The sequence below is a fragment of the Chanos chanos genome, chromosome 13 (assembly GCF_902362185.1).
Source record: "Chanos chanos chromosome 13, fChaCha1.1, whole genome shotgun sequence".
In the NCBI taxonomy this organism is placed as follows: domain Eukaryota; kingdom Metazoa; phylum Chordata; class Actinopteri; order Gonorynchiformes; family Chanidae; genus Chanos; species Chanos chanos.
In genome coordinates this window covers 12,301,293-12,324,627 of record NC_044507.1, presented here as the reverse complement: position 1 = coordinate 12,324,627, position 23,335 = coordinate 12,301,293, and the positions used below count along the sequence as shown (strand labels likewise).

The window sequence follows — 23,335 nt, the reverse complement described above, 5'->3', positions numbered from 1 at the left end:
TCAAATTTGATAACACAACGTATTTGTGATCAGGAAGAATATTTGGACTGTCAGTTTTAATATCATACCAGCATTACTGTGGTTCATCCAACAATTTAAACTTAGCCTGAAAAAATATGCTTGTGAGTCATGTAATGACTGACATACTGAGCAATGGCCTGTTTGCCAAACATATTCTGACAATTCTGGGTATGTGATTTTGTTATATAAACTCATGGAGCAGAAAGCAATCTCACTAAACTAAATAGAAAATTAAAAAGAAAAAAACAATTCCTCAGGCAGATCTACACATTCGCACCTTTTTTTTCAAGCACAAAAACACTTCTACTTTTTTTTTTTTTTGCCAGTTTTGACCTTGGCACATCCATCCAACCTAGAGGTCAGGTATTCATTTACAAGCCTTCAGTAAGTCAGCTGAGTAAGTCTTTCAGATCTAGAGAGTTCAGATGTCTGTCCCAGGAGGATCTTACTTTCAGTTCCCATTGAATTCATCATACCAGTTAAAGTTATAAGCTCTCTCTAGATCATCTTAAATGTTTATCTTCTCTTCAACACAGCCTGTTCCTTAGCCACTCACAGTTATGATCAGGAATTGCAGGGGATGCTTTTTGTTGCTTTTTTTTGCTTAAATTTGGTTTCAAGACATTGCAGATTTTGTATTCTACGGTTAATTAGCAAAAGATGCGACCCCAAAAACACACTTATATCTTCCAGTGCAGTCAAATTCAAACAAAGAACAAACAAGGAAAGATTATACCATTTCACAATGATTTGATCCCAACAACATATTTGTGCTACAAAGCAGTTTGTTTTGAAAGAATTTTTTTTTTCTTTTCTTTTTTTCTTTTTTTTTTTTTTGGAAGGGAGAAGCAAAAAAGAAATCACGATCTTAGAGCCACTACAATATTGCAGGAGAAAGAAAACTTGGCACATTTTTTTTACTTGTCTCATAATTTCATAATGCACACACACACACGCACACACACCAAAAATACCTCAAGGGAAATGTGCTATAAACATATATAACACATATATAACATAAATGCACTTTTCCTGGTCTTACTGTGCAATGTGACATTTGTTTAGAGTTTGTTCAGCCAGATCATACAGCAGAACTGGAGTCAATTCAGTTTTGAATTTAGACAGTTCAGGATCTGGCTATATATCCAATACGAATTGCAAATCGCCCATTAATTTTTCAAAAGAGAGAGTTTGACTGAAAATGAACTCATTAAGTGAACTAATTGAGTCCCCAGGAGGCCTTCAGATTCATTCTGTCCCATTTAAGTCTTTTGAAAGTTTAACACAATATGCAAGACAAATATGTTGTGGAAAAACGTGTGGGGAAAAAAATTCTTTTCTTTTCGTATTAACATCAGAGTAAGGTATTAACATCAGACATATTGACACTTCAGATGGCAATATCAATGCAGAAATTACATTTGAATGTTATATTAAGTGTTTATTCATAAGTTTTTCATTTTCTTTTTGTTCTATTTCAGAGATTTTCACAAGTCCAGTAAAAAGGAGAGTTCTTTTTTCCTTCTACATAATAATCCTTTGTTTGACATGAAGGTCATAGGTATTTCATAATGATGTTAATTTACAGCCAAAACAGTTGCCTAGGCACGCCGTACTATTGGACTACATGAACTGTAAACAAATATAAACATCCTCTTCTCCTCACATCACATGGGTTCCCAATGGTGGATATCCATGGTCCACCTTCCTTTTATCTTTGAGTCCCAGTGGAGGGGTAGATAAGGGGTTTTAAGAGACGTTGAGAGAGAACAATATCATTGTTCCTTCTGGCAGTTTCTCTTCAGTGGCTTTTTGTCACAGATAAAGGTAGCCAACACATGTGCCAAATATCAAAAGCATATATAAAAATCAAATTTTTGAAAAAGACACATATTTAAAAGATATCTCAGTGTGCTGGTGATGGAAGTTCACTTTGATGTCCTTGAGCTGGAGCAATCTCAACCCCTCCTTTCTTCTCCATATTTTGATATTATATTCAGTTGGATCCAGAAGACTTAGTGGACCTTCAATGATTCACTGGTCATTTTCAAAGCAAAGACTCGATCTTACCACTGATATCACCACCCAGGCTTTCTCCCAGGTCAAACAGCTGATCAATATTCACTGTGGAACTGCAGAGGAAGTCAGGTCTCTCTGCTTCTTCCTCCTCTGGCCAGGGACTCTGCAGGAACTCTGTGGCCAAAAATGTCTCCTCATCAAAGTCCATGCCACTGCTCCTCTGAGTTTCCGAAAGCACGTGACTGTCGGCAACGCCACCAGGCACCTCCAGCGGGCTGATGTGTGTACCCCGAACCGTCAGGTCCTCCTCGCATGGAATGGGACTCAATGGACCCCCCTCATTCAGACTCAACTCCCCGTTGAGGGCTGAATCCAGCAGGGCATCCCAGTCGAAGTTACCTTTGAGGATACCCAGATCTTTCTGGTCCTCCATGGACAGCAGAGGGGAACTGGAACGCCGCGGAACTTTTGCCGTCCCAGTCCTGCGGCCAGCCGGGTGCTTCCTCTTGTGTCCGCCGCTGCCCTTCCCTGAGACCCAGCTGCCAAGCATGGTGGCCTCGGTGAGACGAGGATCCCAGTTCTGGTCGGCTCCAGTAGCTTCCTCAAACTCTCTGAGAAGCTGATGGGACTCCGGACTGACGGTAAGACCTCCTGTCTGTGACCCCGTAAAACCGTTGGAACCTCCCAAACTGGGTTGGCTGTTCATCCTAAACCGAGCCTGCAGCGCCGGGTTGATCTGGACAGGTGGCATCCTCCGTCTCTTGTAAGCACCGCTGAGAAGACGTTCTGCGTACTGAGGGTCGATTTTCCAGAAACCCCCTTTTCCAGGCTCATCTTTCTGCCGGGGAACCTTGATGAAACACTTGTTGAGTGACAGATTGTGCCGGATGGAGTTCTAAAACAGCAGTTTTTTTAGACAAAAAGGGAAAAAAACATAATTTGTCATTCATTGAATGGTGGCCAGTTATTATTGCATTATTCATTAAACAAAATGAGGCCACACTTGTGTCTGGCTTGCTGAAATGAAGGCATGTGAGTGCACCTGTCACCCATTATGGTTGATTTCGTCTGAGCAGGAAGTGTGCATTTTTGAAAAAACACGCATTACACAAATTTACTGTGTATCCTGCCCTTTTTCATCAACACCATAATGCACTGACCACCAACAAAATGCTCTCTCCTCACTCCCCGCAAAACTACTTACATTTAAATGAAGGCCTGACCCTACGACCTTGGTTAAATATTATCTGTTCATGTTCTGGGTTGCAATAACAGAAAGCTGGGGAAATGTCTGAGCAGTTTTTTCGAAAATGGGGAGTTTAGCTATGGGGTTAATTAATCATTCACCAGCCACCAACCAAAAAAAAATTTTTTTTTTTTGAAAATCTCTTCCTTTTCAATGTAAATTATACACTTTTAAAATTCTGGTGCCTCCACGTCCAGTCCATTCCAGTGTGAGATACTTTAAAGCCATGTTTAACATAACTTCAAAGGATTCTATTATGCTTAAACGGAACCAGCTTAAGTCATCTGTATGGAGATACCTATATACTCTCAGGGGGGTCATGCAGGGAGGAGGGGTGGCATAGGCTACATGTCTACTGTTATCCCTAGTCCCTGAGTACACTTAATTACTCACAAACCCTCTCTGCTAATGCTTATCTGCAGCGTGGCAGTCATCCAAGAACTCTCAAAATATCAAGTCTCTGAAAAACAGCTTTCTGAAGTGGGTTCCTTGCAAAAGAAAATCATTGTGCCCAACTACAATTTGGTCCTTCTCCAACACACACACAAACACACACACACACACACACACACACACACACACACAAACACGCATGCGCCCACACACGTATGTGTGCATGTACACACACACACACACACACACACACACAGACAAAAACACACATAGTCCCAAACCCACACAAAGTCTTCCTTTGCAGACACTAAAGAGAATTCTCTCCGCTCACAAAATTCTGCCCAAACAATAGCAGAAATGCCACGCTTTGCCTTCTGCCAACTGTGTGAAAGCTGCAGTTGAGAGTGCCAGCCTTTAAAAGGCAAACGTCTCAGCTAAACATGTCTTAGTAGACAAAAAAAAGGTTAGAAAGTTTAGTGAAACAAAAAGGAAGTCACACCAATGACCTTAGCAACTCACCTGCCAGGTGGGGTCAGCATGGCGGAAGTAGCAGAAGTTGTCAGTGATCCACTTGTAGATGCAGGACAGCGTGATTTTGGTTTTCTTACTTGCCTGCATAGCCATGCAGATGAGTGTGGCATAGGAGTAAGGTGGTTTCACATGAGGGTTAGTCTTGTAGTCAACCTCATCTGGGCAGTGCCCATGGGCAACCAGGCTAGGCAGAGCTGACAAAGATGGCACCCTGCAGAAGGCGGCTGCAGTGGGTTTGCCAGGAGTCAGTGGCATACCTATGGATGCTGGATCACCTGCCAAAGGTGAAGCTGGAGCTTCTGTTCCAACTAGCTGCTGATGTGCAAATAGATTCTGATGCTGGTGCTGGTTGGATGGGGACACATGCTGTCCTCCACTAGCACTGAGGATGGAGAACTCTTGTAGCCACTGGAGGCTGGTCAAGCTGTCGTCCAGACTGAGGGAGGAACTACTACTACCACTGCTGCTGCTGCTGTTGGCGTCACAGACCCCAGAATTCTCATCCAGCTGCTCAGCCTGCGCAGCTGCGGTTACCACCTCTTCCTCCAGCCCAACCGAGCCCTCAGGCCAGGGGTCTGCACAACTCAGGGACAACATGGTCCTCCTCTAAGCGCTGTCTTTCCTCACTGCCCCAGTTTAAGCCTTGCAACACAAAACAACAAATTACAATGTATTCAAGAGGTGTCTTTTTTCAGTGTTAAGGTGTGTTACAAACGCTATTCCACAGGAAAAATGGAATTTAATAGCGATTTGGGGGCACGTCTTATGAAACTGAATATCAGAAGGACTACTGACGTTAAGTGAGAGAAACTCTTGAACATGAAGTACTTTGAGAAGCCTGTTAGCCGAATTCCGCCGCTGTCGGCAGGTCATAGAACTTTCCTGAAACGGACACGGGCAGTAGCCTACTGTACAGCTTTCAGTAGCCGTATAGCGTCTCGGAAAGGTTAGTGTGGACGATACTGCTCAGAAAAATCCGACATTCAGCGTACAGCTGATGAATTACAATTAACTACGGTGACCAGAGCGATACATTTTAAGATCTTTCAGATTTTAGATGCTGGGGATAATGGAAAAATATTGGTTTTACATATTTACATCTAAAAGGTGAACTATTCATAATTTACTGAAGCAAACCATGCATCATTTATAACACTGACCTAATATTTCCTGTTAAATTCCGACAACAGTTTTAAATCATAGTCCACTCGGCAAAAAGATGGCACAATCATAAAAATATATTGTATATTTTTAAATATAGGCCTTATTATGTAGGCTACACAATCTCTTATTAGTCCAAAAATTCTTAAATTTCCTTCAGCTGCTTTGTGGTGAGAAAGTGCTTGAAACCCTCATTATTATTATTATTATTATTATTATTATCATTATTATTATTATTATTGTTATTATTATTATGTAACTTACCTCTCTTTCTGATATGACGTCAAATGAAGTGCTTCAAACACATCCAGTCAGAAAAAGTTATATGATTAATCCTAATTTCGTTCTCCGTGTATTAGCTGTAAAAAGCAGCTTCTGAATTCCGTAGGATTGCTTCGTTCGCGCTCTGATGCGCGCCTGTCGACCCAAGGTCTCCAATGTAGGTCCTTATAACGGTGTCGGCGTTGCACGGTCTCTCGGGGGCCAGTTTAATACCTGGCGCAAGAGGTTTGTCCCGCAACCATAGAAACGGTACACCCCCTTGTAAACAGCTTCCCGTTCTTCTATTGGCTTGGTGGTTGCTATGGCGCTTCATTTTTAATCACTCTCACACTCAGGTTTGTTCGTCACGCAAGTCAATTCTGTCTGGTTTTCAAAAAAGTACTGAAAGGACGGATTGCTCTTTTTTTCTGCTCGACTGTTTATACTCGGAGACACCGAATAGAGGGACATTTTTCTTTTGTAAAATTTAAACTGTGAAACCCTCATGGATAATATAACCATCTCAGTTATATTTTGTGAACTGTAACTCGATCTGGCCTTGGATGTTCGTCTGCTTAAGTTATAGTTAGGAAAGGAAAATCATTAAACGATATTCAGTGTTGTCCTGAATCCACAGCTTGCAGTTTTCAGAGAGATTTTATCTGAGAGATTCAACTCAAGTCCCTTTAGTAAGCAAAGTTTACTAGCAGCACAAAATAAAGCTTCTCTTTCCTTGTTTTCCCAGAATATGTAATATAAAACGTGAACTCAAAAATACAAACAACTTTATTTGTCTTCTCTCTGACTATTGGGTTTAAGTCTTTGCCATTCACATGAAGAGCTCAACATTTAGAAGATGATGTGTGACCCGCACGGTGACAGTTGTGAATGTCCTGGATTCACTTCACCCTGTGCTGGAGTGGACAGAGAACTCAAGAGAGGAAGATGTCTTTTTATTGCTTTACAGTCGCTTTTGTGAAGTGCTTCGGGAAGCCACTCAGCCACACTAACGGAGCGTTCAAGAGGCCAGACCTTTTTATGCCTTTTTTTCCCTCCTTTTTTGTACCTCTACTTTATTAACAAAAAGCGCATTCCTTCACAGACATCTTCCTATAGGCTGAGGAAGATGGGTTCAAGTTCTCAAAACACTAGAGGTGCTCATCAGTTTAATTTACTTACAAAAGTGTCTTTCTCTGGGACCTGACCCGATGCTACTGTATTCTTTTAATATAACTACAGCAGTCAACAGTTAAATACTACAAGGAAATGGAAAAGGTTGGCTCTTAAAACTGATGAAAAAATGATAGTTTCCAACTGGGTGCTTTAGGTTTCATGCAACACCTGTTCTCACACAGTTCCTATTTAGGTAATTGGGGGGTGGGGGGCTGGGGACAGAAACTGTCAATCAAATGAATAGGCTCTGTAGTTGAGATAGTGAAAACATGAGAATGCAAAGGAAGAGGAGGTGCGGATGGTACCTGAAGTACTTTCCCCTCTTCTCTTGTTGCCAGTCACCCGTGAAATCAGCCTCAAGACATTTCTAATTGTCCTTTTCTGTCAAGCTTGTTCTCTACTCAGACATGATTGTTCAAGACAAACTCGAGACCTGCCCACTTCCGCCGCCTCCACCCCCATCTAGGAAAGGAGAAGAGATCTTGTGGAGAACAATCAATTACTGAATATTACAGAACAATGTGAGATCTGATGGTCTCCTCTGAGAAACCATATTTCTTAATTCCAGTCTTTGTCGGTTCATTATCCCTTTTCACTGGGTACCACTGGCAGAGATGAGGTAAATGAATAGGTTGAAGACATGTTGCAGAATAAATAGGTTGAATACATGTTGCAGAATCTTAGGACTAACTGTTCAAACACAGAAATATTCAAGTATAAAACTGCTCAACAAATGTGCTATTCATTATTTTAGCATACTCAAATATAATAGTGACCACCTCTTCAATTTCTATGCAATAAGCATTCTTTTTCTTTCTTTCTTTTCTTTTTTTTATAGAGTTCAACAGTAGCAGTGTACAAAAATCTACAGTAGAGGGCGCCAGCTGATAGCTGACTTCAGCTCAACAAGCCTTAAGCCAGAACAAAAGAAGTGACTTGTGTAGCGGTTTCATCTGCTGACAACAGAAAACATTATTGTGAGTGGAAGAAAAAAGAACTGTCGGAATCTGAATATTCATTATCATCACACATTATTCCCAACACTGGTAACTCTTTACATAATAATAATAATAATAATAATAAAAATAAAAATGGTTTATTTAGAGCCCAATTTCACTATTTATAGTCTCAAAGGGCTTTACATGTCTATAACAAAGTCAAATCAAAATTATATTATCCCTAAGTTCAAGAAAAAAGTATTTAGTGTGGTTTTAAAGGTATGGTGAGGTAGACTGTAGGTAGACCATTCCAGAGGACGGTAGAGCAGTAGGAAAAGGTTTGGTTGCCAGCGGTTTTCTTTTTAACTCTTGGAACAACTAATAGTCCAGAATCTTGAGAGCGCAGGGTGCAAGGGGGGTTATAGGGTGTAATTAAGTCAGACATGTAGGAAGGCGCAAGCCCATGTAAAATTTTATATGTTAATAAGAGGACCTTAAAATCTGCCCTTTCATGAATTGGGAGCCAATGAAGGGAAGCCAGGACAGGTGTAATGTGATGAAACTTCCTTGTTCTGGTCAGAATTCACATTTATGTGTGCTTTTTGTACCCACCACAAACATATCATTCAAGATGAGGCTGAGTTATTCATTATCCAATACCCTCATGCTGAGATGAGGCTGATGAGGTCACGTCATGAACCTGGTAAAGTCTCAGAGTCTGTAGGAAAAACAAAGTGACTTATTGGTGAATCACAGTCTGGTCACATATGCTGCCTGAGTCTACCAAGGTGCTAGTTTTTCCCTTTCCCTTTTATTTCCGTTACTCTTGCTAATCTGTAGTAAATGGCGAGATTAAACTGACCATTGAGCTGTGCACTGTTACAATGCGGTTAGTATTGGAATCTATGTGTCATCTCACGTCTACAAGTGGGGCCTAGTGAGAGAGGTTAGGGTTTGATTCAAGTTTGGGCCGAGGAAGTTACTGAGATACGCAAAGATGCCGTCAGTATTTCAGAATCTAGGACAAAGTCCCCACAATCTCAGCCATATTAATCATTCACCGAGCAAAACGAATCACTGCTCCTCACACAAGAAAGTCATGAAGGAGAAGGCTCTGCATCCCTGTGCATGTATTAGTCAACTTCTCAGACAACACTGGTGGTAAAGTGAGTAAAACCAAGACCCAACAAAAACAGGAAGAAATGTCAGGGTACTTAAGTATTAGGTTTTAAATACGAATTTTCTAACTCTGAACTGTATAGTAAATATAAAGCATGCTATTCTTTTTTCTATCTGTGTTTCACCGAAGCACATAGCCAAATATCTGTTCCCAAATGGCGATCCTACCACAAGTATATTTTATTTAGAAATAACATTAGTACATTAGCAACAACATGAATGAATATACTGTATTCTAAAACATCAAGAATTAAATGAAGTGTTTAGCTGAATATCATGATTTCTCTGAGATTTCACGGTTCATTGACTGTATATTATTAGCAGTGTTTATCTGTTTCCTAACTTATAATAAAACTATGTACATATCAGAAATGGTTTTCTATGTTTTCTATGACAAAGCAACTGTTGAAAGATGACACTTTCAAATACTTTCAGCTAAAACTCTCCAGAATTCTGATGCAATATGCTGACCTCTGGACCTCTGGCAATTCACAGGAAGTAATGATTCTGTGTATTTGGGTATTATGAAAGATAATTCAGGATCTAAGTGCTTTCAGTTCACTTAACAAATGAGGCTGTAGATTCAGATTAGACTGTAGAACAGATGTCAGTCCAGCTGTGTTTGTTTATCTGTTACTGATCACTGACGATCTGTCAGAATTTTAGGAGGATGTGTTGATTCTGTTCTGGATAAAGTTTATGGACTTTTCTGATGTAAAGCCTCGATCATAGCAATTATTTTACAGAGCTTTTTGAAATATCAGCCTTTCGAATTTTAAAAAGTCAATCAACATATGCTTAGTTTACTCAGCCACACTTAAAATTAAAACATACATTGAAAATTGATCTGAATACTTTATAAATGTTTGTATTTTATGTTCCAATGTAACATTTTGGACCTTTCAATTAGATTCTAATTACATCCCATGATGTCACCATATCCTCTCTCACATTCCACTCATTGAGCCCCATTGGAACACACAGTAGGCGGAGGACACGCCCAGTTCCAATACATTATAGATAGCCTTCTCTTTAACAGGTTTTCTCCTACATCCAAAATGAATTATTCATCTTCTCAGCTGACAAGGTTGACACTCTTGACTTGGTCTTTTAGTACCACCTCCAGTTCACAGTTTACACTTCATCTGATGTATTGATGGGTGGTAGCAGGATTGTGGTGCAGAGAAGTATTGTGTTTGATATTTCTACATGTGCCTATTTTGAGTTTAAGATTGTGTCTTGAGACTTGGATTGCTACTATCTGTCTTTCAAAAGTCTCAGTGGCTTGAGCTAAGAAGTGATTATGGAATTATCTGACCACTTGTAAGACAGCACTATACAAAACAGATCAATGAGCTCAGAGAAATAGTGCTCTGAAACGAGATTTAAGTATTATATGACTGCTGGATTTGTGCTCACATCAGCACATTCTGTGTGGAAAATCATATATGTCAGTATTTATCACTGAAGGATAAGAATGTTTTTGTAGGTGTCCTCAACACAGCCAACGAAACAAGAAGGAAACTGCATCTGTATGATTATAATGTGTGCACATCTTATAACACAGTTGTGAAAAATTCTGTATGATATCTTGACTGAATGATAAAGTTCAAATTAGGTCATATGCCCCTTTTTTAAGGGTCATTTGAGACAGTGTTTCTCTTGGGCCGTGTCATGTATCCCAAATTCCAACACTGACATAAATGAGATAAAATGACAAATATTAAGGAACTGAACATTTCTTGCAAACTATACTCAGTGGTCAGCATTTACACTTAGTTTTGCTAATGTATATTTTGAACATTTATTTTTGGTGTTATCGGATGTATTCTCAAACATGAATTGACAATATGTAACTATGAGAACAAATACATATTTTGTAATTTTGAATAAAACTGCTTCTTAGGGGAATCGCATGCAGGCATTTGTTCTATAGTCCCAAGAGAGAGTCGAAAAAAATCCCTAGGTGACACCTCAGGGCATTGCTGGTAACCCAGTGATCTAAGGTTATTTTTTGTAGATTTTTTCTCATTTGTGATTGTTCTGTTTTTAATCATGAGGAACTGGACGTCGTGTTCAGACTTTCGTTACTCTTGTGTCAGAATTCTTGTTAATATAATGGATGAGGAGTGTAGAAATGTACTGAAACACTGTAAATGCCTATTCTCAGGGTAAATTTCAAAATGTCTCTTTTAGACTGTTTCAACATTTAATTGTCATTGTATACAATATTATCATTGTAAATTCACGAAGTTTTTGCGTTTGGCCAATAACTGAGCGACGTTGGGATACCTTCTTGTCAAACAGACCAATAGGGTCGCTTACACGATTTTTGAGTCTCCAATCCCTTGAAACTTGTAAGCTAAAAATTACGTCACTCTATACGATTGCCAATTTGTCTGATGGCCAATAGGGTATCCGTGAGTACGATATCCTTTTCTTCGCTACCCAATCAGAGGACGAGTTTGGCTTTGTTGTTGGTGATGACATGAAAATATTTGTTGTTACTGGAAGGCGAGAGGAAAGAGTGGAAGGAAGGGCCTGGGCAGGGACTCGCAAAACAGAAAAAATATATTATTGTGTGTCTTATTTAACTACAGTTTTCAACATAAAGGAACAGAGGTGGTGTGACCGCGGCGATGTCGGTGAATATGGACGAACTTAGGCATCAAGTAATGATTAACCAGTTTGTTTTGACTGCTGGTTGTGCCGCTGACCAAGCGAAGCAGCTTCTTCAAGCGGCGCATTGGCAATTCGAGGTAACCCCTCAGCTATGATTGTGTTTATTATTTGTACACACGCATGATGCGTTTTGCTTGCCCTCTAGCTACACTTGTTGGGAAAAGTTTGAGAATACAAAGTGTACCCAGCTTTTGCATAGAGAATGTGAAAGCATTTCTAGATCACTGTTTTAACCACTCGCCAAAGCTGTGGTGATGTGTAATTTAGCAAGCACGCGTTTTTCAAGCCAGCCCGGAAGACGTTCAGGGAAATGTTGGTTTGCCATCGTGTCGAGTCCTTTGTTGAGCAATCAACTAAATTTTCGTACACTGTATACACTCACACTTTAAGTAGGACTGAACAGGTTAAACTGCAGGATATTGCGTTTTAAAAAGCAGCGTCTTAACTGATTTCATGATGTTTAAGTCGCTAATGTTTATTGGCTAGCTTGTCGACTTTATGAGAGGAGGTATTGATATTTAATTGCTTGGCGATAATTATTTGCACTAATCTAACAGTGAATCTATTCCGAAAGAATTGTGAAGTAACATCTAAATCTCTTGGTGTAAAGTTAAAGCTGCTTTGGGCGATAAGCTAACTCACTCGATGTTCTATATTTAGGTATGTAACGATACCTATCTAACGACTAGTTATCAGTAATTTTATTTAAACTGTGAATTACGATTTGATTAAAGTTTACATGTTGTTTCCTTGCGTTGTATTTTTCAATGTGTTTGAGTGTTATTGTTTGTGAACAGGAAGCTGTAGCCTTAAAACGGACGTTGTCTGTCAGTGTCTTTTTTTTTTTTTTCAATCACGAGTGTGGCAACACTGCGACCGTTTTTTGTTTACATTCTCCAGTAGCTGCTCAGTCATCGAAAACGGGTCGGGCATACTATGAAAGTCACTTCCTTTTAAAACTACAGTTGGTACTCGGTGTACTGTTTGTGTACAAGTCAGTGAAAGGATTTTTTTTCCGATTACGAGGATTAAAACTTGTAGTAACAACACACACACACGTACACACACTTTGTTGTGCTCGGAGAACTGGAAAGGCTAGTTTCACTGTTGATAAAATAAGTGCGTGGTTTGTACATGTGCAAGCCCTCTAAATTCCATCTCGCCATCTCACATTGACTGGCTTAGTTTTTGCTCCATTATTTTTTTTTTCTTATACCAACGGTAAACGTCCTTCACTTATCGTACTAAGTGCAGAAGTCATGCAATTTCTCCACATTTCAAGATCTACACAAATGAAACTTGAAAATTTCAGCTGTGTACCTATACGAAAGCTTACAAATGAAAGAGGTACATGTAACGTGGACGATCAGAGCGCGACACAGTTCCCCTGTTTCCTAATGAAGTATGCAAAGGGTTATATTTAGATCCCAACGAATTAGACCATCGCAGGCAAAAACCGATTAAGGTACAGTTATTAACCCTCACACCCTGCTCAGCTGTTCAAACATAGACACTCCAGGCCTTCAATCCAACAATCGTTTAGATACTAGCTTCCGCAAGGCAGGCCGTTTGTCATTTAACGTCTTCTAAACTACACTTTTTTTTTTTTTTTTAACACTTTTTAGATGGTTTATGCACCTGTACAAGAATTCTTTGTTACCCTTTGACGCATATGATCTGTTTTGCCAAAAAGGAACTCAGCCACACCTTAATATCATTGCCTTACTCTCATTTGATTGCAACAGCATTGCTTGATGTTGTTTACATTATGAAATCATATTAGCAACTTGATTTGAGAACTAGGTTACAAGCTTGACATTCTCGACAGTTCTTTGAACTGTAAAATAGATCCTAAAATCCCTCCTGCGTCACAAGCAATGTCTCCAGATGGATCATGAAACACTTGCACCTCCTTGGGATCAGACTGTTAGTTGTGTCGTTTGACCAGGTGGTTTATTGGTATTAAACCAGACCTCAGCACACGGTTTCACCGTGAGGGTTGAACAGGAAATGGGATTGATTGGAGCGAGTGTACGGTTTTGGAAAAGTTCTTTCCTCTGGGAGGACTTCCTTCTGTTAAAAAGGCTGTGTTGTTTTTGGGTGACCAAATAGATAAGAGTTTGTAAAGCCCCTAGAATATCTTTTCGACCTCTTAAAATGTTATGCATGCTTCGTGTAAGTTGTGTTAAGAAAACAGAGCCTTGAGAACGCTGAAGCCTTGAGAAAGATGGGGAGAAAAATAAGCACAAAGTACAATCACAGCCTGTGTTATGTCTTCAGTGTTTGTTTACATTTGATGTGACTTTTTTTTTTTTTTGGTTCGTTTGTTTGTTAGACTGTGTGACATTAGCAGCATAGCATGTTTATGGGAAAGTGAGATTTCTGTTGAGCAACTTGATTTGCTCTGATGGACTTCATGTGTAAAGTCTTCTTTTGTCTCTGGTGGAACTTCATTCTCATAGCTGGCCTGGTTTCTGGAAAGTGTGCTGCAGTCTGCTTCGTGTGTGTGTGTTGTCCGTGGGCATGTTCTGTGCCCAGTCATTTCCTATAGTCCTTCAATCTGCTTTTTTTCCACCTTCTTTACGGCACACATAAACCATAATGTATTATTAATTATTTAATGAGAGACTGCCATTTGTTCTTAGCGCAGGCTAAATGCTGATTTTATGCCCTGTGTGTATTAGGCCTTTCTCATTGGCTGTTTCCTGTCACATTGTGTGTAATGGCTGTCAAGCCTCCTCAACGCTCTGGCTGAAAAGGCTTTGAAACACTGCTACACTCTAAATGGAATCACTTCCATTTGCTGGTAGAGGACACACAAGGAAAAACGTCTGCAAGCTGTATTTGCACATGTGTGTGCGCAAGAAAGTAGCCCTCTGACAGGCACAACAGCAGTCTGTGTATCTTGAAATAATCTTTCTGAAGAAAAAAAAAAAAGATTTCGGTGACAAAAAGCTTTGTGAAGTGAAGAGCCATGGAGACAATAGCGGCTCTGCGTGTTTGAGTTGATATGTGTGTCACGTCAAACAACACACACACACACACACACACATACATTCCTACGCTAGTGCCACTGTTGTTACACAGTGAGAGCGGGGGTAGGGGATAGGGGGAAGGGGCTAGCATTTGGGTCTCTCTCACAAACACACACACACACACACACACAGAGAAAAGGAGGTCTGGAATGAACAAGCATTCAGTTAAGAGTTGAGAAAGACAGAGAGTCCATCACATTAACAGTGTAGATACCCCAATGTGGGAGATTAGTTTTGGACCCCATAGTCCCACTTTAGACATTTATGGTCTTTTGAATGGACGGCACAATCCACTCAAACTACTGCTCTGATCTCAATTCGAGGGTTTGCAGCTGTTTCAAATGTCTTAACATCTGTGCAGATTTCAGAGCTGTTTTGTACTAGTGTGTGTGTGTGTGTGTAAATTTCTCTGAGTACAAGGTTATTTCTTTATGAGTCTGTAATTTTGCATTGTAAAAGGTAACAAAATGGTTTATTCCAATGCCACAGTTTGACAGGAATCTGTGATGGTGAGCAAAACATGCCTAATCATGACAATATCCCTGTATAAAGACCAACCTACTCTTTAACTGGTGCTTTCTGTTAATGCGCTCGCTCTCTCTTTCTCTCTCCCACACACTCTGATATTTGTGCTTTATTTACACACAGTATTGACACATATAGACTCTTAAATGAGCTTCATTACTGCTGTGTAGTTTGATTTTCCTCAGTTTGTCAGGGCCTCAGAAGTCTCTGTTGCCATGGTTTACAAACCTTCTTTTAGATCACAGTGTGCCAGATAATAGTTTTAACCCTGGCGTCATGTGATCTTGTTGTACCGACTGACCCGTAGTCTAACGCTGGGAAGAACGGGGGGGGGCGGGGGGGGGGGGGGGACTCATGTGCTTGTGCTTCAGAGAAGGAGGAGAATGTGAACAACTCTTTTATTCAGACAAGTTTTGTCAGACTCAAGTTCTACTGCTCCAATTTTTTTACAGACAATTTACTTGCTCACACTAACTTTGTGTCTATGCTCCCCCCCCCCCCTCCCTTCTCTCTCTCTCTCTCTCTCTCTCTCTCTCTCTCTCTCTCTCTCTCTCTCTCTCTCTCTCTCCCTCCACAGACTGCCCTAAGCTCCTTTTTCCAGGAGGCTAACATCCCTAGTCATCACCACCAGATGGTAAGTACATTGGTTTGTGTGAGGAAAGGAAGAAAGAAAGACAAAAAAAAAAAAAAACCTGACAGGCTTAGGGCATGTACAACATCCTGTGTGTGAGATGAGAGAGCTAATTCACCACACGGTTACCACACTCAGCACACCAAGGGAAGAGGCAGGAGAGGGGTGACTGAATCTATACTCACAGTTCTGGTGTTAAAGCTGTATCTGTCTCTCTCTCACACACACACACACACACACACACACGCTTGATGTGGTTAGATCATTGGGAATGAAGCGGTAGGGGGGTTGTGTAAACCTCACTGATACACTCTCAGTGTGCTGTGTGTGATGTCTGACTATATTGTCTCAATTGATTGTCTGTCATGACATATTAATTATGTATGACCATGGATAGTGATCAATGATTGATGACAACGATAGCAACAACACCGCTAGTAATAATAACAACAACCATAATAATAATAATGATAACAATTACAATAACAATAATGAAAATATTAATAATAATAATGATGATAATGATGATAATGATGATGATAATAATAATAATAATAATAATAATAATAATAATAATAATAATAATAATGTACAGAAAATATATAATGCGGGGTAATAACATGTGTACAGCTACTTTTAAAAAACTAATCATATTGTTAATATTATTGATGTGTCTTTTTATGTTAAGTGTTTATGACAATAATCAGTTTATAGAAGTAAGTAAATGTATCTGGTTGAGTTGGTTTTGTGAGCATTGTGATGGTTTAGAGGGTGTGTTTTTTCTCTGTTGTTACGAGTCAGATATGAATGACTACCCAGACCATGGTCTTTGTCTGTCATACTGAGTCTTATGCAACCTGATTTTAAAAGCTTTCCCTGTGAACGTGCTCTTACATGGTAGGAATAGTCTCTCTCACACACACGCACACACACACACACGCAGAGCTCTGTGCTGTGCAGTTCCTCTGTCCTGTCTGCTTCACACATCTGTGTCTGCACTGCAGCATTTGTTTTTGTTTTCTTTGTCTTTCTATTTTTTTCCTCCCTCTCTCTGTCTCTCTGTCTCTCTCTCTCTCTCTCTCTCTTTATCTCTCTGTCTCTGTCTCTCTCTCTCTCTCTCTCACTCTCCCCCTCTTCCTCTGGGGTATACGTGTCTGTTTGCTGTTCGGGGCGGAGCATGTCTGAGCTCAGGCAGAGAGAGGAAGTGGCTCTGTGTGTATGTGTGTGTGTGTGCGTGCATGCGTGCGCGTGTGTGTATGTGTGTGAGTGAGAAAGGCGGGGGTTGTGGTTTGTTTTTATTTTGGGTGCAGCTCTTGCGTCACTCTGCTGCGGGCGGTGTACGGGTGATGGGGCGGGGTAGAGCAGCGCTGAATTGGATTGGTCTGTGTGTGTGTGTGTATGTGTGTGTGTGTGTGTGTGTGTCAGGCTGAGGAGAAGCAGGCGTCAGCTGGCAGTGATCTCCTGTGCCTTGTGAGAGTGAGTGTCCTCATATCTTTCCCTGGGGTCTTCCTAAACAGAGGGAAAAAAAAAAAAAAAAAAAAAAGAGAACCAGTTTTAAGAAGAAAAGACCTACTGTACCAGCCATAACACTCCAGAGTACAGTAGATTACACGTTAAGCACCAAGATACATATTGATCACATCCAACACAAAACAAAGGAGCCTCAGTTCGTGTGTAAATGAACATAAAAGCAGTTCTATTTTATATCTGTTTGTTTATATCAAATTATAGCTGTATTTTCTCACAGACAAAGAGAATTTTTGTCTTTGTGAATTCAGTTTGGTTTTTTGTACATATCTGCTCACGTGATGTGCAGGGCATAGGTTTGACATGGGATTGTAGGAGGGGGGGTATTTTGATCTGACATATGAGTGTGTGCTGACAGCCCAGCCTCCTTGGCCCTTAGATATCAGTCTTACAGAGCTTGTTTTGTGTGTCTCTGTGCGTGCGCATGTATGCTTGTGGTTGTTCATGTGAATGTGGGTAAGTGCGTGACCGTGTTTACATATCTAAGTGCAGCACTGTTTGGCTCTGTTTTTTGTTTTGTTTTTGACTGAACTTCTCTTGAGCAGATAAAATAGCATCATTACCTGATTGGCTCTTAGGGCTTGTGTGAGTGTGTGTGTGTGCGCGCGTGCGCGTGCGTGCTTACGCACTCGTGCATGCATGCATGTGAATCCCTGTGTGTTTGTGTGTTTGTGAATCTGTGCGCAGGCGTGTATGTGTGCGTGCGTGTGCATGTGTGTGCGCATGTGTTCGTGTGTGTTCCTGTAGCAGGTAAACCAGTGTGTGTTGCCTGACTGAGGGAGACACATGCACATGCAGTTGAGGCAAGTCAAGGCTTGTCTTATTTGACAGGAAGCAGTCAAACCAGACACTTCTCCTCCTCTCTCCCTCTCTCCCTTCTTCTTTTTTTTTTTTTTTTTTTTCTTCAGCACAGGGACTGTTATTGTCCCTGAAGTTGCATGTGGCTCCTTAGAGATCCCTCTGTGATTCTAAGGGGCCCCTGGAGGCCTCCACTGTTTTTAAGGGGACAGACCTTACCCTCAGACTGCAGGTCATTTTCAGCAGGCATACTTCAGTACACATTCAGTCTTTATGATGTGAGGCGACACACCACAGCAAAGTCTGGAGCTGTGTTCCCTGCTGTGAGGAACGCCAGTCTCCAGCCTTTGTTATTCTGCTTTCTGGACAGGCATAGAGTGGTTGTGTTCTGGATTGGGTTAGATTGTCTGTTAATGCTGTCAGGTGTAAACCTGTTCAATTCCAACAGCCAATAATCCCAAAGCTGTCTCTAGGAGACCACACACACACACACACACACACACACACACACACACACATAGATAAAGAAAGACATTCGTTAACAACCGTGTGCGCGTGTGTGTGTGTGTGTGTGTTTGAGGTTTTTTTTTTTTTATACCTAAGTGCTTACTTCGCTCTTACACCATTCTGCAAATGTTCAGAGGTGTTTTGACACCTCTGTCTTTCCTACTGTTTGCCATTCAATCAGGTCAGTACTTGTCGAGAAGAATGACTCATTTTTATACGGTGGGGTAGAGGCTTGTTTGAGACGTCTCCCATCTGCCTACACTGCCTCTTCCCTCTCCACCAAGACAAGATGGAGTCTGATGACCTTATCTTGTCCGTCTGGCGTTTACAATGTGTTTACATGACAAGTGAAGCAATTAGCCCTCTTAGTGTTCTCCGCTCGGACACTTGACCTTCTCCGCTTGCTGTCATTTCTCTTTCACCTCTCCCCTTCATCACTCTCTCCCTCTCTCCGCGCTGGGGCCCTTTTCAAACAGAGGGGACCTCTTTAGGGGCCCTGTGAGTGTATGAATGCCCTTTGGCTGCTATCAGGACTGTGGAGGTCTAAATAAAGCAGCCCCCCACCTCCACAAACACACACACACACACACACACAGGCATATTCCTTCCATCCTGCCTGCTGACTGCACCCTCACGCCTTTTATGGCTGTCACCTGATCTGTGTGTGTGTGTGTGTGTGTGTGAGAGAGAGTCACAGTGTATTAAATGAAAATGATCAGTAACGGAGATGGTTATTGATGCCTTGGCCTACTTCGCTGTACCCCGGCCTGGGCAGCTGTGTAAAGCATATGTGTGTGGAGAGGCAGGACTCGGGCTCCAGTCCAAAACAAACGCGTACCTTTTTAATTGAAATCATGAGACTTATGCTCATGCGTTGACAACAATGCTTTTCACATGCGTTTTCCCGTGTCCTCAGGGCGAACGTGAACTCCCGACCTACTTCTCCGACTGTGGTTATTGTTTGGACTGTTATAAAGCTCTATCTGTATCAGATTCATTAGACTCTAGTTCTCTGACTGTGGTTATTGTTTAGACCGTTATAAGGCTCCATCTGTATCAGATTCATTAGACTCCATTTCCTCAGTCTGCCCTCAGCCTTGTGTTACAGACACAGAGCTGCAGGCTAACATAAACCAAAAACTCATCAAAAAAAAAATCAGTAAACCAGGAAGAGGTCACATCAAAACAGCAAAAAGAAAAACAAACAAACAAACAAAAAATTATTTATGTAGCTCATTCACAAAACCGACTATTACTCTTTGATATCAGTGTGTCAGACGATGATGGAAAATGCCGCGACATTGATTTTACATTGCGCACAAGGGACAGAGTGTTTTCATGTTGTATTTGTTTGAATAAGTCTTGCATAAAATGCACCTTTTGAGGCCAAAGCTAAAAAAGTTATTAAAAAATCATAAAAGTGTGAAATTTTAATATGTTTTCTTGAACATGCAAAAGAATCATTGGGAAGCTGCAATGCTTTACAGGACACGACCGTTGAAGTAACCTTTGCTTACGCCTGTTGTCTGGTTTTTATTTACCCTCAGATGTGCACCCCACGAAACACTCCAGCCACACCGCCCAACTTCCCAGACGCCATCACCATGTTCTCCAAGCTGAGGGCGTCAGAATGCGGCTCCAGCGGAGGAGGCTCTACCCAGGTCTCCATGGCCTGTTCTCCACCTCCACCATCCTCAACCACAGCCGGTTTTGGCTCCTTCTGGGCCCCGTCCCCCCCAAGCCATCAGCCCGTTTGGCTGCCTCCGTCTTCTCCAACAGGACACCACCTCTCTCACCATCACCACCACCATCACATGCACCAACCGCACCAACCGATGTGGCCTCCTGTCTCTCAGACCAGCTCCAACCAGCAAACACCAGTCATAACCGCTCTCCACGGCCAGAGATGAGACTATGGGAGGGGGGGGGGGCAGAGGGAGACAAGGAAGGGGAACAGAGGGAGAATTTGTGGGGTTGGGGTGGGAGGGTTGAGTAAGAGATATTGCTTGGTGAATCTAAAGTGGGTGGGTGAATATTTTTTGTGGGGTGGGGGGGGGAGTTGTTGTTGGGGTTAGAGTTTAAGGGGTCCGGGCGATCGATGGAGAGGAGACACAAGGTACTGTTTCTGAGGGATTTTATTGTTTTCTAAAACAATGAACAATCGGACTTCTTTTGGAGACCTTTCGTTTTTTTTTTTTTTTCTTCTTCTTCTTCTTCTTCTTCTTTCTCCATCTCCAACACATAACTATGGAAACCTGGGAAGAACCACTTTGGGAAGTGAGGATGGAAAAGGCAATGAACAAGGAGGTGAAACTAAAAAAGCCCCGGAGGAGCCTGGGAAATGCAGTTTTCTCTAGATATTGTAAGCCACGGAGCCAGCAGAGCACTGGCGTGAGGAATGATCCTGGGTGAATGTGTGTGTGTTTGTGTGTGTGTGTGTGTGTGTGTGTGTGTGTGTGTGTGTGTGTGTGTATGTGTGTGACCTCAGATACTCTCCTATGGTTCTGTAACGCTGCATCTGCAACAAGCACTCGCAATAAACAGCTGACACAAACTATGGGACTGTAAAAGCATATGATGGTCTTCAGGATTTTCTCCCCTTACATACACGACTTTGTAGAGATACTCTATTTTACAGTAAGCTATTATGTAAAATATGAATTCTCCCGAAATGGAATAGATCACCCCCAAAGCCACTGCATGAGGGCACATGAAGCCACGTGCCTGTTTTTTACGAAACGTATTTTTAAATGTGGTGTATGACTTTAAGGTGCGGTTGATGGTGGCTTTGTGTAAGTTGAGTGGTGGACACTAAGAGGTTTTTTTTGTTGTTGTTGTTTTGTTTGTTTGCATTGGTTCTGGAGGAAACGCAATGCTGGAGAGCTGTTAATGTAATGATTTGATTCAGAGAAAAGCAGACAGTTAAAAGGAAGTTGGCCGGGTTGGCAGTTGTTTATACAGTCATTCGAGAAGGATTCTACATAAAGTTCAAATGTCAGATTGAGATGATAATAACAATACAGATGATCACACCCCGAAATAATAAGTCAAGGGATGTGAAAAACATACGGTGGTTTCTAATACCCCCCTTCTTTTGCTACACTTGCTAGTATACTCCAGTATTTGTTTAGAAACGAACAAATGGTAGAAAACGCAGGTCCAATTTTGAAATGTATTTTAAAAAAAACAAGAAAAAAAAAAGACAAAGTTATAAAAATGTAGATCTCACTTTTGAATTTTTCAGAGAGACTTTTTTTTTTTAAATAATAATCTAAAAATCTTAACTGTTTTGATGAGAGAGAAATTTTGAAATTTATTTTCTGAAAACTGACTGGCTCTCAATGAAGCTACACAACACACAGAGGAAAGTCAGTCACCCCCCCCCTCCTCCCTTTTTCCTGTACATGAGACTCTCTAAGCATTCCCTACACTGTGCCCCTAATGCCTAACAGTACACAGTGTCCCAGAGAGTCATAAAAAGATGACAGTTATGTTGAGTGGAGTATTCCTCCTCTTGTAGTGGTTTGTAAACTTACTGAACAAACTAATAGAAGATGTTTTAGGACCTCTGTCCCATCTGGAGAGAAGTTTGAAGCCCGAGGTCTTTTGCGCGCGGCATTTTAAGGATGCTCGGGCAGCGATTTAAGAACCGAGGTCTTGTTCTAAATGCTGATTGATGACTTCAGGTGCATGGTAGTGTTGTGAGTGGGAGTTGTAATGTTGGTAACTCCAAACGGTCGTGTGTCTGTGAGAAAGAGACAGAGACAGGTGAGCTGGAAGAAGAGAGGTCATAATGCGAGGTATGGAAGAGCTGAGATGGGGGGAAAAGAAAGATTAAATAAAGGCGTGATGTTTTAGGTCTCTGTCTACCAAAGGAGATTTAGTCAACGTTTTATCGAACGATTAGGACATTTAAACCTTTTATTTCACCTTCCATTTTTGTGCTCTCCGGACAATCACAGCCGTTGCCTCCACGAACCCTGTCAGTCAGTCAGTCAGTCAGTCAGTGACCCCCGAGCGAGTCTGTCACAGTGTGGCAAAGAGGTCTTATCTCATCTCACTCTTTCAGTTCAATCCAAACTGCAGTAAACTCTAGACTTTTTTCTAATCATTTCTTAAACTTTGGAGATGGGTAACGTCGCAAAAGTAGTTACGTTTGTGAAGTTTGCGATCTTTACAAGCCTTTGGTAATCATGGCAAGCAAGCAAAGAAACAAAAAATGTTGCTTGGTTTTTTTTTTGTTGTTTTTTTTCTTTCATGTTATGAAAGTGCATGCTCTGCCTGTCAGTTGACGTTCACTCAGAGCAGAACAACTGTGTAGTGTGACCTCACTGGTGTGACCCTTGCCCTCTGTTCTTGTTTTGTGTAAGGATGTGGAGGGGGTGATTGTTTCAGCCATCTGGAGAGGAGTTTGGGTCATTTCCTGGTATGGGGATCAGAGGGGGTTTGGCACTATTTCGGTGGTACTCCCACAGCAGACGAGAAACAGAGAGAGGTCCACATTCGATCCTCTCTTTTCAGACTGTTAAAAATTTCCCAGATTTAGATTAAAAGACATTGTTGAGTCTGAGCGGCAGTTCCACTGAAATGGTGTTTAGCCTCACCCAGTATAGCTGACGTCCGTAGGAAACACTCCCAGTCTATTGACACGGACAGACTCATTACCTTAACGTGAGTCAGAAAAGACTCAGAGCTACTCCCATGTCCA

The 23,335-nt window shown here is 41.3% G+C and overlaps 2 protein-coding genes across 2 annotated transcripts; one reads left to right on the top strand and one right to left on the bottom strand.

The window, feature by feature from the left end:
- Positions 1 to 2,068: 2,068 nt before the first annotated feature.
- Positions 2,069 to 4,807, bottom strand: foxj1a (forkhead box J1a). Its single transcript, XM_030790956.1, has 2 exons — positions 4,199 to 4,807; positions 2,069 to 2,935 (listed from the first exon to the last, which is right to left on the bottom strand). Exons 1-2 carry the CDS (start codon positions 4,805 to 4,807, stop codon positions 2,069 to 2,071), a joined length of 1,476 nt encoding a protein of 491 aa, XP_030646816.1.
- A 6,643-nt stretch (positions 4,808 to 11,450) lies between these two features.
- Positions 11,451 to 20,543, top strand: ubald2 (UBA-like domain containing 2). The gene is made up of 3 exons (XM_030790240.1): positions 11,451 to 11,681; positions 15,742 to 15,798; positions 20,175 to 20,543. Exons 1-3 carry the CDS (start codon positions 11,562 to 11,564, stop codon positions 20,535 to 20,537), a joined length of 540 nt encoding a protein of 179 aa, XP_030646100.1. The 5' UTR covers positions 11,451 to 11,561; the 3' UTR covers positions 20,538 to 20,543.
- Positions 20,544 to 23,335: the final 2,792 nt, after the last annotated feature.